General features: G+C 42.0%; 1 protein-coding gene across 3 annotated transcripts in view; it reads left to right on the top strand.

Moving 5' to 3' along the window:
• The window catches only part of LOC121531803 (NEDD4-like E3 ubiquitin-protein ligase WWP2), a 46883-nt gene that overhangs the window by 16297 nt on the left and 5558 nt on the right, over nucleotides 1-25028 (top strand). For 2 of the 3 annotated variants that reach the window (XM_041837269.1, XM_041837268.1), the window contains exons 10-17: nucleotides 3472-3646; nucleotides 17998-18055; nucleotides 19790-19871; nucleotides 20748-20876; nucleotides 21937-22015; nucleotides 22163-22234; nucleotides 22442-22530; nucleotides 23829-23988. In XM_041837269.1, the coding sequence (XP_041693203.1) occupies nucleotides 3472-3646; nucleotides 17998-18055; nucleotides 19790-19871; nucleotides 20748-20876; nucleotides 21937-22015; nucleotides 22163-22234; nucleotides 22442-22530; nucleotides 23829-23988 (844 nt within the window). The remainder of the gene's footprint in view (nucleotides 1-3471; nucleotides 3647-17997; nucleotides 18056-19789; nucleotides 19872-20747; nucleotides 20877-21936; nucleotides 22016-22162; nucleotides 22235-22441; nucleotides 22531-23828; nucleotides 23989-25028) is intronic. The other variant, XM_041837270.1, reaches the window with a different exon arrangement.

Here is a 25028-nt window from a genome sequence, read left to right as displayed (position 1 = left end):
GTTGAAAAACAAGTTTTAAGTGTATGTAAACTTCCGACTTCAACTGTATGTGTGTCAGGTCTTTAAGTGTGTGTTTTATTATTTGAGTCTAGTGGTGTTTCTCACTGTGTTCTGCGGAAACCCAGCTCTCTCTTTTGGGGTTACTACAGCCAAGCCTTTTATTGCCTTTTTATTTCTGTGATAATTTATTGATTTTCGCTTACACTGTGTGAGAAGCCTGTTTGAGGGAAAGGTCACTCCCGCCCCATCTCACTTTTTCCACTGGAGGGAACGGGCCAGAAAACAAAAGTCCTTTCTTAGAAAGAGCACATGTATGCAGCGCTACGCTGGGCCCATCCTGAGGCTCAATTAGTGGCTTGCCTCTTGGAGGCTGAGCTGGCTTTGACTACAGCTGCAAGGTTTGGTGCTTAGTGCTTTGGCTGCGTATCTAGTCTGAGTTAGCATGGCGCTGCAGCTCAGATGAAAGGCATGTGGTGCTGGGCTGCATTAATGGGCCTGGAACTGAGCTCTTCTCTAGCAGTGTTGGGTTTAACTGCTCTCAGGTTCCCCCTCGAAGGGCAGACTGCATGGGAGCTATAGCACTACTCTGTAGGATAGGGGAGCTATAGTACTCCTCTGTAGGGTAGGGGAGCTATAGTACTCCACTGTAGGATAAAACACTCAAACCACTTAAATTGGACAGTTTTATCTCCATCTCTTCATTCAAAGACTCAATCATGGACACTCTTACTGACAGTTGTGGTTGCTTCGCGTGATGTATTGTTGTCTCTACCTTCTTGCTCTTTGTGCTGTTGTCTGTGCCCAATAATGTTTGTACTATGTTTTGTGCTGCTACCATGATGTGCTGCTGCCATGTTGTGTTGCTACCATGCTGTGTTGTCATGTGTTGCTGCCATGCTAGGTGGTTGTCTTAGGTCTCTTTATGTAGTGTTGTGGTGTTTCTCTTGTCGTGATGTGTGTTTTGTCCTATATTTTATTTATTTATTTTTAATCCCAGCCCCCAACACCGCAGGAGGTCTTTTGCCTTTTGATAGGCCGTCATTGTAAATAAGAATTTTTTCTTAACCGATGGTTCTGAAAATAAAATTACCGTCATAACCGTACAAAAAAAATATATACTTGTTTTTGTGTGTGTGGAATGAACCGCTGACTGAAGACTGGATGGCCAGGCATTTGTGCTGTTGAATCAGTTTCTACTGTAACATGGACTCTACAACGTGATGACATTTTGTTACTCCTTGCTGAGACAAAAAAGGTGTTGTAGCAAACGAGTCTTCGGTTGCCTAGGCAACGTCCCCCTCCCTGCAGCAGCAGCACATGCAGTCAGGAGCGGAGGACAGAAGAAAATGTGAGTCTTTAAAAAAACTAAAAAGATTAACGGTTATAATGGTGACCGCGGTCATTTGGCTGACCAATTACCGTCATCCAAACTTGACCAGGACCTTTACAGCCCTACTCCGCTGTAGGATAGGGGAGCCATAGTACTGCTCTGTAGGGGACCTGTTATCTCAGGGGAACAGCAGCACAGCGCAGGGAACAGGGAGGGATGTTATGTTGTAGCTCTTAAAGCTCTTTTTTGAGGAATGTCTCCTTTTTGAGTTCTGAGCTGTGTGTGTGTTAGCATATGGAACTCTTTGCTGTTTTCTCTTCCAAATTCAGTTCTGGTTGAGTCAGAGATGAGAATAGCAACAGCAGCCTCCACACATGAAAAAACACTGCTGCACTGCACTGGAAATGTGCTCATGTGTTGTTTTACGTGTGTGTCTGTGGGATAATGCATATCTTAATCTTGTGTTTGCATATCCAGCCTTGTCTGTGTCCGTGATTACATACAGTACCAGTCAAAAGTTTGGACACACCTACTCATTCAAAGGTTTATCTTTATTTTTTTATATTTTCTACATTGTAGAATAATAGTGAAGACATCAAAACTATGAAATAACACATATGGAATCATGTAGTAACCAAAAAAGTGATAAACAAATGAAAATATATTTTATATTCTTCAAATAGCCACCCTTTGCCTTGTTGACAGCTTTGCACACTCTTGGCATTCTCTCAACCAGCTTCACCTGGAATGCTTTTCCAACAGTCTTGAAGGAGTTCCCACATATGCTGTGTACTTGTTGGCTGCTTTTCCTTCACTCTGCGGTCCAACTCATCCCAAACCATCTCAATTGGGTTGAGGTCAGGTGATTGTGGAGGCCAGGTCATCTGATGCAGCACTCCATCACTCTCCTTCTTGGTAAAATAGCCCTTACACAGCCTGGAGGTGTGTTGGGTCATTGTCCTGTTGAAAAACAAATGACAGTCCCGCTAAGCCCAAACCAGATGGGATGGCGTATCACTGCAGAATGCTGTGGTAGCCATGCTGGTTTAGTGTGCCTTGAATTCTAAATAAGTCACTGACAGTGTCACCAGCAAAGCACCCCCACACCATAATGCCTCCTCCTCCTCCATGCTTTACGGTGGGAGATACACATGCGGAGATCACCCGTTCACCCACACCGCGTCTCACAAAGACACGGCAGTTGGAATCAAAAATCTCTAATTTGGACTCCAGACCAAAGGACACATTTCCACCGGTCTAATGTCCATTGCTCGTGTTTCTTGGCCCAAGCAGGTCTCTTCTTCTTATTGGTGTCCTTTTAGTAGTGGTTTCTTTGCAGCAATTCGACCATAAATGCCTGACTCCCACAGTACCCTCTGAACAGTTGATGTTGAGATGTGTCTGTTACTTGAACTCTGTGAAGCATTTATTTGGGATGCAATTTCTGAGGCTGTTAACTCTAATGAACTTCTCCTCTGCAGCAGAGGTAACTCTGGGTCTTCCATTCCTGTGGTGGTCCTCATGAGAGCCAGTTTCATCATAGCGCTTGATGGTTTTTGCGACTGCACTTGAAGAAACTTTCAAAGTTATTTTAAATGTTCCATATTGATTGACCTTCATGTCTTAAAGTAATGATGGACTGTCGTTTCTCTTTGCTTATTTGAGCTGTTCTTGCCATAATATGGACTTGGTCTTTTACCAAATAGGGCTATCTTCTGTGTACCACCCCTACCTTGTCACAACACAACTGATTGGCTCAAACGCATTAAGAAGGAAAGAAATTCCACAAATTAACTTTTAACAAGGCACACCTGTATATTGAAATGCATTCCAGGTGACTACCTCATGAAGCTGGTTGAGAGAATGCCAAGAGTGTGCAAAGCTGTCATCAAGGCAAAGGGTGGCTATTTGAAGAATCTCAAATATAAAATATATTTTGATTTGTTTAACACTTTTTTGGTTACTACATGATTCCATATGTGTTATTTCATAGTTTTGATGTCTTCACTATTATTCTACAATGTAAAAATAAAGAAAAACCCTTGAATGAGTAGGTGTGTAAACTTTTGACTTGTAGTGTATGTCCATTTGTACATTCGTATGAGTCTCACACCTCTCTCTCCGTCTCTGTCCCTCTCCAGTTGGGAGAAGCGTGTGGACCAGCGAGGCAGGTTCTATTATGTGGACCACAACACCAGAACCACCACATGGCAGCGGCCCACGGAAGAATCAGTCCGGAACTATGAGCAGTGGCAGTCCCAGCGAAGCCAGCTCCAGGGGGCCATGCACCAGTTCAGCCAGAGGTTCCTCTACCAGGTAACTCAAACTCAACATGAAATACTGTACTGTCTGTACTTCCTCTTTAGTCCCTTTAGGTGTGGCCCTCTGAAAGCTTCCCCTAAGCAGAGCATTCTGAGTAAAACACAAGGGTACAGAAGGGCATTCGTTAAGATAAAAATAATAAAGCATTCTGAATATGAAATGGGCGTTCCATGGTACAGACAATTACTGAAATGAGCCTCAACTGTCATTGGGTTCTATTAAAACCTGCCTGCTCCCACCCAGGCTGCTCGACAAGCACAATTCTGAGTGTCTTTCAAAATAACATCCACCTCCTTGTGGATTCTGAGTAACAATGGATCTCTGAGAACTAGATAGTATGTCTGCTTCTGATCAGTGTTTCCGCTGCATTCATTTAGCTGTGGCGCTATGATGTTAACGTTTTTATTTTTTTATTTTACATAGTTTTTCAACCGGACCTCAGTAAAGTTTTTCGTTATGCACATTCCCCTTTCCTCAGTAAATAGACCTTTCTTGGTACAACATCTAAAGATTATTGAGCTCTTTGTGCCACTGTGGCAGCCAAACCTGCCTTCGTGCGAAACACAGTGCACCGTCCTCGACACAGCGCACTAGTCACTGGAGAGACCCAGAGAGCCAGCATGCAAGTCACTGGTACGGAATAAATATCTGGAACTTCATAATTCCTGTTCCTCAGACCTCACCCCTCACCTAGTTAAGTCTCACCCTTCCTCCTCAACCCTCACTCCTCCCCTAGTCAAGTATCAACCAGTGGCTTAGCGCAGTTTCGCGAGGCCCCTCTCAAGGTCCGAGCAAAGCCCTCCCCTCACAATATTATATACTTTTAAAAATAATAATCTTTAGGGGGTAGATCATCTTTAATATTGCAGATAGATTGTGGCTTCAATGTAATTGTCTGCATAATTTCCAATCCCCCATGTATTCTTTGGGTAAATATACACTACCGGTCAAAGGTTATAGAACACTTACTCATTCAAGGGTTTTTCTTTATTTTTTTACTATTTTCTACATTGTAGAATAATAGTGAAGACATCAAAACTATGAAATAACACATGGAATCATGTAGTAACCCAAAAAGTGTTAAACAAATCAAAATATATTTTATATTTGAGATTCTTCAAATAGCCACCCTTTGCCTTGATGACAGCTTTGCACACTCTTGGTGTCCTTTAGTAGTGGTTTCTTTGCAGCAATTCGACCATGAAGGCCTGATTCACACAGTCTCCTCTGAACAGTTGATGTTGAGATGTGTCTGTTACTTGAACTCTGAATCATTTATTTGGGCTGCAATTTCTGAGGCTGGTAACTCTAATGAACGTATCTTCTGCAGCAGAGGTAACTCTGGGTCTTCCATTCCTGTGGTGGTCCTCATGAGAGCCAGTTTTATCATAGCGCTTGATGGTTTTTACGACTGCACTTGAAGAAACTTTCAAAGTTCTTGAAATGTTCCATATTGACTGACCTTCATGTCTTAAAGTAATGATGGACTGTTGTTTTTCTTTGCTTACAGTGGCTTGCGAAAGTATTCACCCCCCTTGGCATTTTTCATATTTTGTTGCCTTACAACCTGGAATTAGAATTTATTTTTGGGGGGTTTGTATCATTTGATTTACACAACATGCCTACCACTTTGAAGATGCAAAATATTTTTTATTGTGAAACAAACAAGAAATAAGACAAAAAAACAGAACTTGAGCGTGCATAACTATTCACCCCCCCAAAGTCAATACTTTGTAGAGCCACCTTTTGCAGCAATTACAGCTGCAAGTCTCTTGGGTTATGTCTCTATAAGCTTGGCACATCTAGCCACAGGGATCTTTGCCCATTCTTCAAGGCAAAACTGCTCCAGCTCCTTCAAGTTGGATGTGTTCCGCTGGTGTACAGCAATCTTTAAGTCATACCACAGATTCTCAATTGGATTGAGGTCTGGACTTTGACTAGGCCATTCCAAGACATTTAAATGTTTCCCCTTAAACCACTCGAGTGTTGCTTTAGCGGTATGCTTAGGGTCATTGTCCTGCTGGAAGGGGAACCTCCTTCCCAGTCTCAAATCTCTGGAAGACTGAAACAGGTTTCCCTCAAGAATGTCCCTGTATTTAGCGCCATCCATCATTCCTTCATTTCTGACCAGTTTCCCAGTCCCTACCAATGAAAAACATCCCCACAGCATGATGCTGCCACCACCATGCTTCACTGTGTGGATGGTGTTCTCGGGGTGATGAGAGGTGTTGGGTTTACGCCAGACATAGCGTTTTCCTTGATGGCCAAAAAGCTCAATTTTAGTCTCATCTGACCAGAGTACCTTCTTCCATATGTTTGGGGAGTCTCCCACATTCCTTTTGGTGAACACCAAACGTGTCTGCTTATTTTTTTCTTTAAGCAATGGCTTTTTTCTGGCCTCTCTTCCGTAAAGCCCAGCTCTGGGGAGTGTACGGCTTAAAGTGGTCCTGTGGACAGATACTCCAATCTCCGCTGTGGAGCTTTGCAGATCCTTCAGGGTTATCTTTGGTCTCTCAGTTGCCTCTCTGAATAATGCCCTCCTTGCCTGGTCTGTGAGTTTTGGTGGGCGGGCCTCTCTTGGTAGGTTTGTTGTGGTGCCATATTCTTTCCATTTTTTTAAATAATGGATTTAATGGTGCTCTGTGGGATGTTCAAAGTTTCGGATAATTTTTTATAACCCAACCCTGATCTGTACATCTCCACAACTTTGTCCCTGACCTGTTTGGAGAGCTCCTTGATCTTTTTGGTGCCGCTTGCTTGGTGGTGCCCCTTGCTTAGTGGTGTTGCAGTCTCTGGGGCCTTTCAGAACAGGTGTATGTATACTGAGATCATGTGACAGATCATGTGACACTTAGATTGCACACAGGTGGACTTTATTTAACTAATTATGTGACTTCGGAAGGTAATTGGTTGCAACAGATCTTATTTAGGGGCTTCATAGCAAAGGGGGTGAATGCATATGCACGCACCACTTTTCCGTTATTTATTTTCTTCATTTCACTTAACCAATTTCGACTAGTTTGTGTATGTCCATTTTAAAATCCAAATAAAAATCAATTTAAATTACATGTTGTAATGCAACAAAATAGGAAAAACGCCAAGGGGGATGAATACTTTTGCAAGGCACTGTATTTGAGCTGTTCTTGCCATAAATTGGACTTGGTCTTTTACCAAATAGGGCTATCTTCTGTATACCAACCCTACCTTGTCACAACACAACTGATTGGCGCAAACGCATTAAGAAGGAAAGAAATTCCGCAAAATAACTTTTTAAAAAGGCACACCTGTTAATTGAAATGCATTCCAGGTGACTACCTCATGAAGCTGGTTGAGAGAATGCCAAGAGTGTGCAAAGCTGTCATCAAGGCAAATGGTGGCTATTTGAAGATTCTCAAATACACTTTTTTTTGGTTACTACATGATTCCATATGTGTTATTTCATAGTTTTGATGGCTTCACTATTATTCTACAATGTAGAAAATTGTAAAAATAAAGAAAAACCTTTGAATGAGTAGGTGTTCTAAAACTTTTGTCCTGTATTGTATACAATTTATACAGTGGGGAAAACAAGTATTTGATACACTGCCGATTTTGCAGGTTTTCCTATTTCCAAAGCATGTAGAGGTCTGTAATTTTCAGAAATCCAGAAAATCACATTGTATGATATTTAAGTAATTAATTTGCATTTTATTGCATGACATAAGTATTTGATACATCAGAAAAGCAGAACTTAATATTTGGTACAGAAACCTTTGTTTGCAATTACAGAGATCATACATTTCCTGTAGGTCTTGACCAGGTTTGCACACACTGCAGCAGGGATTTTGGCCCACTCCTCCATACAGACCTTCTCCAGATCCTTCAGGTTTCGGGGCTGTCGCTGGGCAATAAGGACTTTCAGCTCCCTCCAAAGATTTTCTATTGGGTTCAGGTCTGGAGACTGGCTAGGCCACTCCAGGACCTTGAGATGCTTCTTACGGAGCCACTCCTTAGTTGCCCTGGCTGTGTGTTTCGGGTCGTTGTCATGCTGGAAGACCCTTACTGAGGGAAGGAGGTTGTTGGCCAAGATCTCGCGATACATGGCCCCATCCATCCTCCCCTCAATACGGTGCAGTCGTCCTGTCCCCTTTGCAGAAAAGCATCCCCAAAGAATGATGTTTCCACCTCCATGCTTCACGGTTGGGATGGTGTTCTTGGGGTTGTACGCATCCTTCTTCTTCCTCCAAACACGGCGAGTGGAGTTTAGACCAAAAAGCTATATTTTTGTCTCATCAGACCACATGACCTTCTCCCATTCCTCCTCTGGATCATCCAGATGGTCATTGGCAAACTTCAGATGGGCCTGGACATGCGCTGGCTTGAGCAGGGGGACCTTGCGTGCGCTGCAGGATTTTAATCCATGACGGCGTAGTGTGTTACTAATGGTTTTCTTTGAGACTGTGGTCCCAGCTCTCTTCAGGTCATTGACCAGGTCCTGCCGTGTAGTTCTGGGCTGATCCCTCACCTTCCTCATGATCATTGATGCCCCACGAGGTGAGATCTTGCATGGAGCCCCAGACCGAGGGTGATTGACCGTCATCTTGAACTTCTTCCATTTTCTAATAATTGTGCCAACAGTTGTTGCCTTCTCACCAAGCTGCTTGCCTATTGTCCTGTAGCCCATCCCAGCCTTGTGCAGGTCTACAATTTTATCCCTGATGTCCTTACACAGCTCTCTGGTCTTGGCCATTGTGGAGAGGTTGGAGTCTGTTTGATTGAGTGTGTGGACAGGTGTCTTTTATACAGGTAACAAGTTCAAACAGGTGCAGTTAATACAGATAATGAGTGGAGAACAGGAGGGCTTCTTAAAGATAAACTAACAGGTCTGTGAGAGCCGGAATTCTTACTGGTTGGTAGGTGATCAAATACTTATGTCATGCAATAAAATGCAAATTAATTACTTAAAAATCATACAATGTGATTTTCTGGATTTTTGTTTTAGATTCCGTCTCTCACAGTTGAAGTGTACCTATGATAAAAAATTGCAGACCTCTACATGCTTTGTAAGTAGGAAAACCTGCAAAATCAGCAGTGTATCAAATACTTGTTCTCCCCACTGTATTTATATATATATATATATATATATATATATATATATATATATATATATATATATATATATATATAGTACCGTTCCAAAGTTTGGGGTCACTTAGAAATGTCCTTGTTTTCGAAAAGAAAAGCAATTTTTTCTTGTGCATTAAAATAACATGAAATTGATCAGAAATACAGGGTAGACATTGTTAATGTTGTAAATGGCTATAGTAGCTGGAAACGGCTGATTTTGAATGGAATATCTACATAGGCGTACAGAGGCCCATTATCAGCAACCATCAGTCCTGTGTTCCAATGGCACGTTGTGTTTGCTAATCCAAGTTTATCATTTTAAAAGGCTAATTGATCATTAGAAAACCCTTTTGCAATTATGTTAGCACAGCTGAAAACTGTTGTGCTGATTTAAAGAATCAATAAAACTGGCCTTCTTGAGACTAGTTGAGTATCTGGAGCATCAGCAATTGTGGGTTCGATTACAGGCTCAAAATGGCCAGAAACAAATAACTTTCTTCTGAAACTCATCAGTCTATTCTTGTTCTGAGAAATGAAGGCTATTCCATGCGAGAAATTGCCAAGAAACTGAAGATCTCATACAGCCACCCAAGTCATAGACTGTTCTCTCTGCTACCACACGGTAAATTGTACCGATGCGCCAAGTCTGGAGCCAACAGGACCCGGAACCGTTTCTACCCCTAAGCCATAAGACTGCTAAATAGTTAACCAAATAGCTACCCGACTATCTGCATTGACCCCCCTTTGCACCAACTCCTTTGACTCGTCACATACGCTACTGCTTATTATCTATCCTGTTGCCCAGTCACTCAATTACCTCGTACCCCTGCACATCGACTCGGTACTGGTACCCTGTCTATATAGCCAAGTTATCGTTACTCGTGTATTTATTCCTTGTGTTATTATCTTTCTAGCTTATGTAAGCATTTCACTGACGCATGTGACAAATAAAATGTAATTTGATTTTGAGATGAGACTGAGAGAAAATGAAGTTAATTTACCGTAATTCTAAACATTTTGCCATGCTTATGACATGTTCATATGCTATCTGGGGGCCACCCGAGCTTTAGGGAGCCCCCAACCCTCGGTAGAGTGTTAGGCACCCCCCCCGCTACTACAATTTCTAGAGCAAACACTGCTGCTGATAGTCGGGTTCTGTTATGGAATGCCGCCTCTGTTGATAGTTTGGTTATTTTTAGGCCGGTGTGAAAGTGAGTGGAGCTGGGGGAAGTGACATACACCACCCTTCTGGCCTGTGGGTTGACTCCAACCTTACAGCTGTGTGAGCACACATGCTTGCACGCCTGCACACACACACACACACAGTTTTGTTTTACACAAGGATAGTTAAACAAAAACACACACACACAATTGTGACACAACACACAATACACCCCAAGGCATACAGTGCCTTCAGAAAGTTGTTCTGTTACAGCCTGAATTTAAAATGGATTAAATAGATATTGTGTTACTGGCCTACACATAATACCCCATCATTTCAAAGTTTTAAAAATGTTTACAAATTAATTAAAAATGAAAAGCTGCAATGTCTTTAGTCAATACAAATGTGCGTAACAAGTCAAATAGTTGCTTACCAAGACGACATTGAATGTTCCTGAGTGGCCTAATTACAGTTTTGACTTAAATCAACTTGAAAAGATCTATGGCAAGACTTGAAAATGGCTGTCTAGCAATGATCAACAACCAGCTTAAAGAATTTTTAATGGAATAATGTGCAAATATTGTAGAATCCAGGTGTGCAAATCTCTTAGACATTTACCCAGAAAGACTCACAGCTGTAATCCCTGCCAAAGGTGATTCTAACATGTATACATGTATTCTAACGTGAATACTTATGTTTTAATTAGATATTTGTGTATTTCATTTCCAATAAATTAGCTACAATTTCTAAAAACATGTTTTCACTTTGTCATTATGGGGTATTGTGTGTAGTTGGGTGAGATAAGTAATCTATTTAATTCATTTTGAATTCAGGCTGTAACACAACAAATTGTGGAATAGGTCAAGGGGTATGAATACTTTCTGAAGGCACTGTAGATTAAGTAACACATACACACAGTGGGGTTTTGTGTGTGTGTGTGTGTGCCTGTACGCATTTGGCCAGTAATTGCAGCTTATTAGGAACTCCTGAGAGAGCAGTCTCGGAGTCATTAACTGCTGTTTCCGGCTCCTTCTCCCAAATCCCCCCTTTTCTACCTCCTGCTTCTTATTCGCACTGTCCATTCTCACTAACAGAAGGACACATACAGTAACATCACTGGAACTGGACCATTGTCTCAATACTTGACTACCTACTTAAGACATCCATGTACACCTTTCTAAGATACCTCATTGTTATACAACCTGGTTAAAGCAAAGTTTAGTATTTTAGTCACTGTATATTATTAGGAGTCCTCCTATCACTCCAATTGTTTCGCACCATTTGGGTGAACTATCTTTTAAAAGCGCTAACATTAGTTACTAAATCAGAGAGACACTACAATGTATGCCGGTGTGTGCAATGTAGGTCTGTGACTTTTCCCACTCAGCCATCAGTGTTCAGACTAACTGGCCTTTTATGTAATTCTCTGATCTTGAAGTAGGATAGGAGTCTGTTGCTATTTACGTACATTTATCACAAATAATATCTCAACTCAAATCACCTACTTACCACTCAATCGCCATATTTTGTATTTTAGCACTTTCCCTTTTATTATTATACCACTTTCTTACCCACCCGCTCTTGTTTTCCCTGTCATTTCCTGTTTCTTTCTCTCTCTCTCTCACTCTCTAGCTCTCTCTATCCCTATTGGAACTGGTTAGGAACTGAATTGTCAGGGCATAGGAGATAATATAATTTCTTTATTTCATTTATCTTTTGTCTTTTTTTTTGTCACTGAAACACAGAAGGGTGGTCTCATACATATATTGGCTGTTGATCGAGTGACACACACACATTCCTCTTTAACCCCATATGCCTCCTTTTCCTCCTTTGCACTCTTTACCATCTTATTCCTTCAGTTCTTCTCAAAGTTTCCATGATGAATTCTAGGGCTGTGATGTTACCACTAAAAAAATTTAAAACATGAAGCAGACCAAACTCGTTGGTCCTTTAAAAACCTACTGAATGTAAAATATTGTGTGCTATAGCTTGAAAAATAAATAAATGTGACTCTGGATGACAACATAACAGAGTATGTGAGCGGAGTTGAGTGGTCGGAAATCCCAGTCATGGCTCTCGGAGTGGTGCGGGGGGAAAAAACCTGCCGCTCCAAATTCACTCCATTCATTAAAATCACCATTTAACCAACACCCATCTATTTTTGTGACTACCTGGACCTACCATTTGGTATTGAAACCAAGCCATATGATTTGAATGAAAAGTATTTTAATAAACAAAATGGCAAGGTGACTGTAAGAAGCGCTCATGATTTCAAATAGGCTACATGTCGTATTGAACAACATATGTAAACTAAATAGATCAGGAGAAGGAACGAAAACAAATTATTTAGGTTATATTAAGAAGGAACGGAAATGTATTATTTAGACTGTTATTAGCCTATTATTTCAAGGTTATAGCATACAAATACATTGTGAAGCATTTGCGAGTGTGACACATTAGGCTGGTAGGAACATTAAGCACTCAGCATTTAAACAACATCTCTTTGTATTAAATCATTATAGTCTATACATTGTGCATACTTACTTAGAATTAAATAAAAGTAACCCCTAAATAAAAATGAAATGAAAAATGCATTATTAGGCAACCGTGCCTTTGGCCAAACTTGTGTTTCTAAAAGTGAATTCAGAGTCTGGCTTCAGGCTCATGTGATGGTGCCTGGAGAGCAGGCCAGCAGCAGAGAATACCCTCTAAACGCTTGCAGAGCCACTGGGGATGCTAAACACCCTTTGGGCCACTCTTGCCAGGCTGGGCAGGGATGCAGTTTTATATTTTTTTTATATATATATATGTATATATATATATATATATATATATTAGGGCTGTCAAAAATAGCGCGTTAACGACGTTAATTAGTTGTTTGCTGTTAATTACGTCAATTTTTTAAACGCATTTCACGCATGCGCAGTGTGACAAATTATTCAGGTCAGGAAAGTGGTTGGGAGCTAGAGGCGAGATGGAGCAAGGTGAGCAAAGTGGGCCTATTGACGGATTCAAATATAAAAAGAATGATGATGGTACAGTTAACAAGTACAAGGTTATTTGCAAGATTTGTAAGAAGGAGTTTCAATTTCACCGGAGCTGTTCAAGCTTGAAGTACCATGTCAACGCCAAACATGCGTTTGCTGGTCCGTCAGATTCAGCAAGTGGTTTGCGCCAGACCACGCTGAATGTTTGCAGGCAATTAACAAAATCAACCTCAGATAATTTGATATCTAGCCACTCCTGCAACCACTGTTCCCTGTGAACGACTTTTCTCAGTTGCAGGTCACATTGTGAACAAGAAAAGGTCAGCTTTACTTTCAGAAAATGTGAACAAGTTAGTTTGCCTCAGCAACTGGCTGAAAGATGATGAAGCTCAGTAGATTTGAAAGGTGATGTTCAAACAAAAAGACCAGTTTCAGTGCAACATGTTATAGTAGTTAGCAACTGGATTTTTGAGCAACTGGATTAAAGAATGGAGGAAAAGGTAAAAGATTGTTCTTTGGTTTGATTTAAAAGTTTTATTGAAAATGTTTTTTTCCACAGATGACTCAAATTGTGCAAAAATGTGGTAGGTCACTGTTATGATTTGACTACATTTATTGCTTTCTGTTCAATTGAATACTGTAAATTCTACATCCTGGTTAAGAGGAATGCCAAAGAGGAAGTGATGGAACATTACAAAGACAAATATTATGGTGTGTAGTATGTTTCAGCTTGATTTAAAACACCATTATTTGGCTGTGTTAATAAACAGACATAATATGAAAATTATGTATCTGTGTCCTGTTATTTATCTTTTGGTATGCATTTCAGAAAAAAAATGGTTAGGATTCAGGTGTAATTGCAAATAGTGATTAATCATGATTAATCCATTGAAAATTCTGATTAATTTGATTAAAAATTTTAATCATTTGACAGCCCTAATATATATATATATATATATATTAGGCAAAATAACCCTATCAAAACAGAAAGCTCCTTGAAAGAGGTAAAATGTCAGGCCTATTGGGCCAAAATCAATGATAGCCTATTGTATAGATAATAGAATGAAAATGAACTAAACTTTTAAGAGATCAGTTTTTTTGTTTATAAATACTTTGCTACAATGACACACTTAGCTAGCTACCTACCTCTTTCCTTTATGTTAGCATGTGCACGTAGTACACCATCATGCTTTTGGGATACGTGTCTTTTCAGATTCTACAATGATTCTTTAGTTGTGGACACTCCCTCTCTTACTCCTGGTCCTCCTCTTCTTTGTAAGTCACCTTGATTTTGCACCTGTGTTTTATCAGTTTCTTTATGAAAATATTGAGCGAACTCCATGACAGTAGCTAAAGCAAGAGCCTATAGCAGCACTAGTGCTGAGCGATTAACTGGTTTTTAAGCAACAAATTGACTGACGTTGAATTCCATTTCGCATTGTGAGCTCTCTAGCGATAGATCAATCAGATCTAGCCTGAACTGTGCAATGTATTAGGTACAGTGCATTCAGAAAGTATTCAGTCCCCTTGACTTTTTCCACATTTTGTTACATTACAGCCTTATTCTAAAATGGATTAATTAAAAAAATCTCATTAATCTACACACAATACCCCATAATGACAAAGCAAAAGCAGGTTTTTAGATTTTTTTGCAAATGTATTCAAAATAAAAACATCACATTTACATAACTATTCATACCCTTTAATCAGTACTTTGTTGAAGCACCTTTGGCAGCAATTACAGCCTCAAGTCTTCTTGGGTATGACGCTACAAGCTTGGCACACCTGTATTTGGGGAGTTTCTCCCATTCTTCTCTGCAGATCCTCTCAAGCTCTGTCAGGTTGGATGGGGAGCGTCGCTGCTCAGCTTTTTTCAGGACTCTCCAGAGATGTTCGATCGGGTTCAAGTCCGGGTTCTGGCTGGGCAACTCAAGGACATTCCGAGACTTGTCCCGAAGCCACTCCTGCGTTGTCTTGGTTGTGTGCTTAGGGTCGTTGTCCTGTTGGAAGGTGAACCTTCACCCCAGTCTGAGGTCCTGATCGCTCTGGAGCAGGTTTTCATCAAGGATCTCTCTGTACTTTGCTTCGTTCATCTTTCCATCATCCTGACTAGTCTCCCAGTCCCTGCCGCAACAAAAATATCCCCACAGCATGATGCTGCTACCACCATGCTTCGCCGTAGGGATGGTGCCAGGTTTCCTACAGACGTGACGCCTGGCATTCAGACCAAAGAGTTCTATCTTGGTTTCATCAGACCAGAGAATCTTGTTTCTCATGGTCTTAGAGTCTTTAGATGCCTTTTGGCAAACTCCAAGCAGGCTGTCATGTGCCTTTTACTGAGGAGTGGCTTCCGTCTGGCCACTCTACCATAAAGGCCTGATTGGTGGAGTGCTGCAGAGATGGTTGTCCTTCTGGAAGGTTATACCATCTCCACAGACAAACTCTGGAGCTCTGTCAGAGTGACCATCGGGTTCTTGGTCACCTCCCTGACCAAGGCCCTTCTCCCCTGATTACTCAGTTTGGCCGGGCGGCCAGCTCTAGGAAGAGTCTTGGTGGTTCCAAACTTCTTCCATTTAAGAATGATTGAGGCCACTGTGTTCTTGGGGACCTTCAATGCTGCAGACATTTTTTGGTACCCTTCTCCAGATCTGTGCCTCGACACAATCCTGTCTCGGAGCTCTACAGACAATTCCTTCGACCTCATGGCTTGGTGTTTGCTCTGACATGCACTGTCAGCTGTGGGACCTTATATAGACGTGTGTGCCTTTCCAAATCATGTCCAATCAATTGAATTTACCACAGGTGGAGTCCAATCAAGTTGTAGAAACATCTCAAGGATGATCAATGGAAACAGGATGCACCTGAGCTCAATTTCGAGTCTCATAGCAAAGGGTCTGAATACTTTTTATAATTTATAAATTTGTAAAAATGTCTAAAAACCTGTTTTCACTTTGTCATTATGGGATATTGTGTGTAGATTGATGAGATATATATATATATATAATTTTTATTTATTTATTTTAATCCATTTTAGAATAAGGCTGTAACGTAACAAAATGTGGAAAAAGGGAAGGGGCCTGAATACTTTCTGAATGCACTGTAGTTGTAGTTACCAGCAGGCCAATATTCTACATAGTTTAGCGTTTAAAACATGGTAATTAACTACAATGACCATAGTCCATTGCGCATCTACTTCTCCGGTGTTTATTTTACGCCTGCTACAGAAGAGGCAGAAGAATGCGCGATCTTGAGGGGATATAGAGAGCAGCTGTTTCTTTGCTAGGTATCTGCTTGAAAATACATTATCTAAGTGATTGATAGTTGGTATTCAATAGTCATAAAAGTATATATGCCTTATTTACTTTGAAGAACTACAAAATAGTGATTTTGTCAGAAAGCATAGGCAGCAGCTTTATAGAGATGAGATGTTGACATGGAATTAAATAATAAAGTAATCAAATACAACAAATGTTATATACACAACAACTGAAATATTTTATTAAAGTAGTGTGAATAAATGGTTAATAATTGATAAGCAGTAATGGGCAGTCACTACCATCATGGGACTTGTATTAATTGTTTTATTGTGTGTTGCAGCATTCAACTCAAATAATTGAAACCAAAATCGCAAAAAAAACATTTTAATCTAAAAAAATAACCAAACCGACTTAAAAAAGCACTAATCGCTCAGCACTAAGCACCACACAGGTAGACTACAAATGCATGCTGGTCTGGGCATGCCCTGAGCTCGTGAAGTGAGCAGTACTGGAGTGATATTGGAGCGGGCGAGAAGGCCAACGCTCCAGCCTTTGGGAAACTCGCTCAGCACTCCAATCAAATTGGGCATGCTCCGCTCCTCGTTCCGCATCCATTCCGCATCATTCGTTCCAACATTAGTGCTGTTTTCCTAAAGAAGTTACATTCGCTTCATGTTTTGTTTCCTTGCTATGATACTAACGAGTATCGCAAAACTGGTATCGTCCCGGCCCTAATTAACTCTCATAAACGGGCACAGTATGAATATTCTGGGGAGCTACTGGTTGTGTGTTCAGGGACACATGGGCTGCTGTAAGGACAATTTTGTTTCATTATAGGAAGAAATGGAATACCTTCTGAGGTAAGGAGAATGGATTCATTAGATTTGCTCTGGAATTTTTCATCCACAGCCACAACTTTCATACTCAGTCATGAAACCAACAGTATGGGCACTAACTCCTCAAAAGCATCTTAAACGTTACATTTCCACTTGGAGGCAAATGTACACACACCTACACACACACACAAACACAAACACGTATTCAAACACAAGCTCATACACATTCAATGACTATTTTCTATACACATTTTCCGTACAGTGCCACACACACACACACACACACACACACACACACACACACACACTCTCTCTCTCTTTCTCTCTGTATGCACAGGCTGAATAAACCACACTGGTTCCAGGGCAGGGTGAATAAAGGTGCTTTTGTCAGGAGGGGGTGGGCAGTCTGGAAAAGGGATGAATGTTCCCTCAGTTGGCTCAGACATCGCGCCTGCCTGCTTACTTTCACAGCACATCTAGAAGAGGAGGACCTCTGCAGATGGGTGGGGTAGGGAGGGGTGCCAGGGTGGCAGGAGACAGGGTGGGGCTTGAAGCCAGCCAGTGATCTCATTGGAACAGCATGTTTTTTCTGTCCTGAGTGTGTAGTTTTTGGAAGGCATACGAGCTGCGTCTGAGCCTCTCTGTCAGTCTCCTGTTCCAGCTGCACGAGAGAGGCCACCTTAGCCTTCTGGGATACCCCTTAGCACCCCTCTGCTCGCTCCAGCTCCACCAGACTCAGGGTGTTAAACTGTGTGGTTTCTGTGGCATTTTGAGGCATTTGCTGCGTTCTTCCTTTTCCCCCCCTGTATGTTTAGTTTTCTGAGTTTTTTTCTACCTCACACCAGTGTGAGAACTGAGTTGGGAGCTGTGTGGACGGACAGAAGAATTTCACACAGAGCCGCTGCCGTGAAGCGAGTGTGAGAAGAAGACAAAGGTGGAGGAAGGAGGTGGAAAGTGTCCTAACTGGAAACGTATTCTCTCTCTCTCTCTCCCTCAGTCGTCTGGCGTTCCAGCTGTGGAAAATGACCCTCTCGGTGCGCTCCCTCCAGGATGGGGTAAGTGTTTCCTACACATACACCTATCACTTCTCGCCACACTAAGACTAGTAATAATCAGTGGCCCCCAATGGTCCCAGGACCTGTGACCAGTGAGATGAGTAAATGGAGATGCTTCTGGGTCCAGTGATGCTGAAGAGTGGCATTGGCTACATCGACACCTGCACTGGTTGTTATGAGAGTGGGTTCTGATAACATGTATGCATTTCAAGGGCACAGGACTTTGTTTTTGTGTTGAGGGGGGAGAGTTGGTTTGTGTGTCTTTCTCACGCATACACACTCACACAGATATACACCACTGTGGGCTCACATCTGTTGTTTGGTGTCTTGTATACATTGTGATATATAGCCTTGTCCTTAATCAAAGAAGCTCATACTGAAGATCCCTTTATTCTTACAGCCAAACTCATCTTACCATTTAGTTATTGGTCAAAAAGTATGATTTGATTGAATTGTTGTTAGGGATTTTGGTCTTTTCCCTGATATTTTTGATTAGTTGTTGGTTCAAGTGTAATCTCAAGGAATTGGTTGTTATATTTGTGTGGCCGTATTGTGCTCTACTCATATATTCCTAGGCGCTCTGCTCTCATGCATTCATATATTCATTAATATTCTCAAAAGCGCATATTCTACCAACATTCCCACCCACACAATTATACAGTGTATACACACACACTCCATCACTCAGAAGTAATGGTCATTGGCATTTTTCTCTCCACCTCACATTTTCACATACTTACATTCGCACTCACCCATGCACACTCATATTTTCTAACCATGATTATTTTTCAACATGTTGCGGCATCCCAAGCAAAAGCCTCAATTATACATTGCTTTAATTTTGATGAATTTCCTTTCATGTATTTCTGTGTCATCTGTGGTTGCCCTCTTTCTTTGGGGCGTAAAAGAGGGAGAGAAGAGAGGGTGGATTGAAAGAAACTCTTTACAGGAAATAGAAAGGAGAGAAAGACTTGACCAAGCGCGGGAACAGTCAAAAAAGGAGGGGTGGTGGAATAGAGGGGGGAAAGTGAAGGAGAGGGGGAAAATTAGCAGGCTAGTAAGAGTTGCAACATGAGCGCTACTGTTCCTGTGCCTTCCACACACATCTGCTAATGAGAACAAGATGTCAGAGAGAGAGTGGTGGGGGTGGAGAGAGAGAAGGGGGCGGAGGGGGCCCCAACTATGGTCACGAAATCAGTGGGTCAGGACTAAAGCAACACAGAGATGCACAAACTTGAACATATCAACGCACACAACACACATTCTTGGTGGAGGAAGTTGACATGGTTGCCATGTCATTATCTTCCATGTAGTCATTGTAGGACTCCGACTGCTAGAAATATAAAATAGTCAGCAAATTGTCCTTTTCCGGCTCTCCCTCAAAGTTACGTTTTTGCTCTTTACACCTCTGTAACATTCTACGTCTGAGTCCGCCCCCATCTTTCTCCAACACCGTGTCCTCCAGAGCCAAGTCAGAAAGGCTGAGGTGGATTGTAGAAAGTTATTTTGGAACAAGCATGAGTGAAATGCAACACAGACGCGTCAGTATTCAGTCAGCTTTGCGAGATTTAGCCATACCTTTTTCTCTTTCCTCTTCTTCTCACTCACAACAATTCACTGTATACTACGGTTGACATTCACATCTCCACACACATTCACTTTGTACTGAAACAAAATAGTCAACTGTTGATCTCTCCTGTTATTAACTGTAGTCACTTCTCTTGGTCCCTGTAGAGAAACGGCAGGACAATGGGAGGGTGTATTTTGTCAACCACAACACACGGACCACACAGTGGGAGGATCCAAGAACCCAAGGGTAAGCCAATCTGTCTTTGCTCCACTGTGAAAGTGTGCGTTTGTTAATTGTGTGTGGGTGTGTGTGTGTGTTTGTGTGTGTGTGTGTGTGTGTGTGTTCATGTTTGTACACACAGGTGTCTCAGAGAAATGCCACCATACATTGCTCCCATATTTTCACTGATATTATATTAACTAGTGTAGGATAGGGACTGGTAGCTCGAGGGCCCAACGCTATGCAGCACACTCATCAGACATCCTTATAATTATATTAATTAATCATGTAGAGTCATAGACATAATCTACCAGTAATTGAGATCCATATTTTGAAATCATTCTGCACAGGTCAATAGGGCGGTGTCCTATGTCACCTGAATTGAAGGCTGTGTCAACGTGTCTCTGAGCCGTGAGGGTGGGGTTTAGATTAGTATTGTAAGCTATTGGTCAAGGAGGGGCCTATGGAACTAGTGTGGGTGGTACTGCTGTCCCCTCACATCAAATCGAACAACAAAACGACATCAATAGTGGATGGCCGAATTATCCAGATTGTATTATTGTGGGTTTTAGGACATTTGACAGTGTCATAGCATTTTATTCATTCATCAATTAGTTAATTCACTCCCTCATTCATAAATTAGTTCATTCACTCCCTCATTCACCACCTCAGTAAAGTTGAGTTACATTTTCCCTCATATTTATATTTTCATGTTGTATAACTACATCCATGTGGTCTCAGAAGCATCACCGCTGTGGCCAGAGGTTCTGAATCCCGGTCAGGGAGAGCTGCTAGTGGGACGGGGCAAGGGCCAGAGCCAGGGCTGGGGCCAGGGGGGACAGATGTGCATAGTTTGGGGAGCCTCCCGTTTAGGCTCTGCTCACTGCCCTCTCCCTCTTACAGGATGATCCAGGAGCCCCCCCTGCCCCCTGGCTGGGAAATGAAGTACACCGCGGAGGGAGTCCGATATTTTGTGGATCACAACTCTCGCACCACCAGCTTTAAAGACCCTCGTCCCGGGTTTGAGTCAGGGTAAATATTATTCTGCAGACCCGTTTTTGAGAAGGGTAGTTACAGTTTCTGATCAAATCTACTGATAAAAGCACCGTACGGCTCTTTTCTGTCAGGGATGATGTATGCAGGGATTCTCACATCATAGCCGGCTTTTGTTTGGATTTCTTTCCTTTTCCCCTTTTTCCCCTGTTTCTTTGAACCAGAGGGAATTTACGTTGACTATCTTTAGGGCATAGATAGCTAGCCTAGATATGAGGAAGGGGATTATATGTACGTACACACATATACATGCATGTAAACATAAGCATATGTGTCTTGCCTTGAAGCATGGCCTTATTTTGAAATCTTCAAAATGGGCCAACAAATCAAGTCCAAAGCAGACTGCTCTGCTGTCTGAGTCTGTCTGTGTGTACGTATGGATGTGTGTGTATGAGAGAGAGCAAGTGTTCATGCTGATGTTGAAACATATGAAGGTCTTGGTGTTATATTTTTAGATGAGTGTTCATAGAGGGTTTTTAAACTGTCTTAAATGTTTTACATATGATACTGCTGCAGTCCATATCTGTAGCCAAAGGGTTGCCTCTGTGGTCTGAAACGTCCTAACCAAAACCAAGATGTGCCTGGCAGCATTCGATAAAGCGAGTATCAGAGGCCCCTCTCTCTCTCTTTTCCTCGGGCTCCATATTTCCCCTTCCTTGCTCTCTCTCGCCCACTCGGTTTCTCCTCTGCTGACGAGGCACATATCCAGTATGTCTGTAGTGAAGTGGTGTAGCTTCTATTAACACAGCTGCACACCAAGGCATACGTCCATCTCTGGGCTTAACCCACTTATTTCAATCCTGCTTCACATCACATCTGACCACTTCAATAGAATACTGCCCAAAGTCCTCACTGCGCAGCTCCGCAACAGGGCCCTATTTTCCAGTCTCTAAAGCATTGGGACAGACATGTTGGCCTGTCTTTTCCCAGTACAGCTACAGTATCCTTACCTGACATGTACACATGTAAAACCTGGCTTTGCTATTTCATTTATTTCTTGCTGGAACAGAATAAAAGAAGCTCCTTTTTTTCTCTGTAGGTCGAGGACGGGTGGTTCCCCCGGGGCCTATGATCGCAGCTTCAGGTGGAAATACCACCAGTTCCGCTTCCTGTGCCATGTAAGTGCTGACTCTCATATCTTAGACCTCTGTTATGAGAACAGGCTCTTACCTCAGTTCACTTCTACTGTTCAGACTCAAGAGATCTCTTTGTCTGATGTCTAGTATTGATTAAATACATTTTTACACTTCTCTCTGCCTCTCCAGTCCAATGCCTTACCCAGTCACGTGAAAATCTCAGTGTCCAGACAGACTCTATTTGAGGACTCGTTTCAGCAGGTAAGAATGACATGGAGTCAGTTTACCTACTGAGGATATTCTATTCTAAATGTTATGTGATTAAACTTGCATGAGGGTTGCTATTTTTGGTTATGTATTAATTAGTACCACTATTTGTATTTTAACAACTGATATATGATCGTAGGGTGGTAGTTTCTTTTTTGTGATGTACTGTATGTGCCTGTGTTTTTTGTTCTATTTCCTCAGATCATGAATGTGAAACCGTATGACTTGCGTAGAAGACTCTACATCATCATGAGGGGAGAGGAAGGTCTTGATTATGGAGGCATTGCCAGGTAAGATGACCGTTTCCTGCCTGCATGTCTGGCCTGCTGCCTCTTACAACAGTTGTCTTTCTTTCTCCTAGCTGTTAGTCTTCCTTGTCTACCCTGTGTTCCTTACTTAAATGTCCATCATCCATCATTCATCATCTCCCTCACAGCCCCTGTCTCTTGCACTGTCATCTGTTGTCTGTGTGTGTTTTGGTGTTTGTGGACTGGTGACAGTGTGTGTCCACCTCTGGTTGGTGTCAGCGGTGGGATCCCGGGCTTTGTTCCTCCCCCTCCTCCTACTCCTCGTGGTCTGTGTTTGCGTGTGTCTCTGTCTCTGGTGTCGCGCCAGTGGTTTTACCCTATGGTAGGTTACGTCATGCTGTTCTACCACAGGGTAGAACCACGGACGGGATGTTTGGAGGTGTCTGCACAGCCCCGGTATGACCCCCGGGACTGGCTGGCCGGCCGTGGGGGCAAAGGTCAGGGGCTTGGTGGTGGCCGGGGCTTCATTCTCTACATGCATTTCATGTTCCACATTATACTGCTTGTCTTCATGGTGTTTTATGGTGTTTTTTTTGTGTTAGTGAGTATGTATATCTGTATGCCCATGTGCTTACTGTGTACATGTAATGATTTCAAATAACAGTTCAGTGATGGCTCCGTATTGGACCATTCCTCAGTACGGCAGTTGCACTTTCATTTTTTGCTGACAGAAAATTGACATTTGGAAGCCATTTCTGAGTTTGGTTATAGAGTTTCTATATGAAAATAGTTTGGGGTGCACTACAGTTACACCACTTAGTATGATGCTAAATGGAAATGTCATGACCAGAAGAAATAAAGACCTGTTTTTCAGGAGTACACGTTTCTGTTGAAACTGCCGTACCGTGAATGACCTCCATATGTAGAATAATTTGTGAATTTGATATTGTTGTGCTTGTATTAGTTTTATTCGTTACATTTTAGTTGTATTTGTGCAGGTGTGTGGAGAAACCAGACCCCATTTTTACAAAGTATTTTTAAATTATACAGTCTATTTTAACAACCATGCAACTTGTTTGTGCTGTCAAAATCACTGATTGTGTCATGTTTGCTGCTGTTGTCAAATGTGTGGTTTTGTAATGTATGAAATGTTTTGTAAAATTCTGCACTACTCTGTTGTCAATCCAAAAAACGAGAATGGCAAAAAGTAACAATTTGTAGCCCTCACACATAAGCAGAAGGGTAGTTAGCCTGTACACACCCTGCTTTTCCATGAGGCAAAACAATGGTCTGTCTCTGATAGATATAGATGTGTAATGCCCTGTCTCTCCCCAATACAGAGAGTGGTTCTTCCTGCTGTCCCATGAGGTGCTGAACCCTATGTACTGTCTGTTTGAGTACGCTGGGAAGAATAACTACTGTCTACAGATCAACCCCGCCTCCTCCATCAACCCTGACCACCTCACATACTTCCGCTTCATAGGGCGATTCATCGCCATGGTGAGCAATGCTTCATTGGCAAATTTTGCCCAGATCTGCAACAACAACAAAAGTCAACTACAACAATAGTTATGGTTAGAATTGAAGAACATATGATGAGGATGTGTAGCACATAATGTTTTTTAGGAACAGGAGAGGTGAGGGCAGTGTATGAGTGTCTGTGGGTGTGTGTTCTTCATCTGTAAGTCGTTTTAAAGCTATGTGTCCCTAAACCAAGTGAATAAGTTTATTATACTAAGAACCCTCCCCTCCCCCACCGCCCATCTTGCCAAACCCAACTCTCTCTGGGACAATATCCAGAAGCTACAGGCCCCAAAACCAACAGCACCACCCTCTCAACCCCCTCCCCTCCTCCAGAGCATGACCTCACTGCCACACAGCCCACACCCGCCAAGAATGGCCTGTATTTAGTCTGCTAGCACACTTCAGACAACACCCCTTATAAAGATGCTTGTCTCATATAGCCCATGTCTTCTCTCCCTCTTTTCTGGGCTCCTTTTCTCCTCTTTTTCGCTCCCCTCCTCCTGCTCCCCACTTCCCCTCTCTCTCACTTTTCCGTCTCTCTCTCTGCCTCATGTCCTGTTGCTCAGAGCAGAGGATGATGCTAGTACTGACGGTGCAGACTGAACAGACTGTGAGTCACTCAGTGGAGGGTGTCTGTGTTGTTCTTGGACAGATATACACTGGGGCTCTGTGGTATTACATTATACAGTCTGGGTCTTATCCACCGCTTCAGTACTAACTGAATCATCAATCTTTTCCACACAGAGACAGACTTGTGACTGACACTTTAAGTGTTCTGTGTGTGCGTGTGTGGTAACACTTTACTGTGGTTAGGCTAATAGGCTATATCAAATCAAATTGTATTTGTCACATGCGCTGAATACAACCGGTGTAGACCTTATTGTGAAATGCTTACTTACAAGCCCTTAACCAGCAAGGCAGTAAAAAAAATAAGAATTAAGAAAATATTTACTAAATAAACTAAACTAAAGTAAAAAAAAAAAATTACACAATAAAAAAATAATAATGAGGCTATA

Source organism: Coregonus clupeaformis, chromosome 19, assembly GCF_020615455.1.
Source record: "Coregonus clupeaformis isolate EN_2021a chromosome 19, ASM2061545v1, whole genome shotgun sequence".
In the NCBI taxonomy this organism is placed as follows: domain Eukaryota; kingdom Metazoa; phylum Chordata; class Actinopteri; order Salmoniformes; family Salmonidae; genus Coregonus; species Coregonus clupeaformis.
The sequence above is the reverse complement of the archived record's forward strand: the minus strand, read 5'-3'. Positions and strand labels throughout refer to the sequence as shown.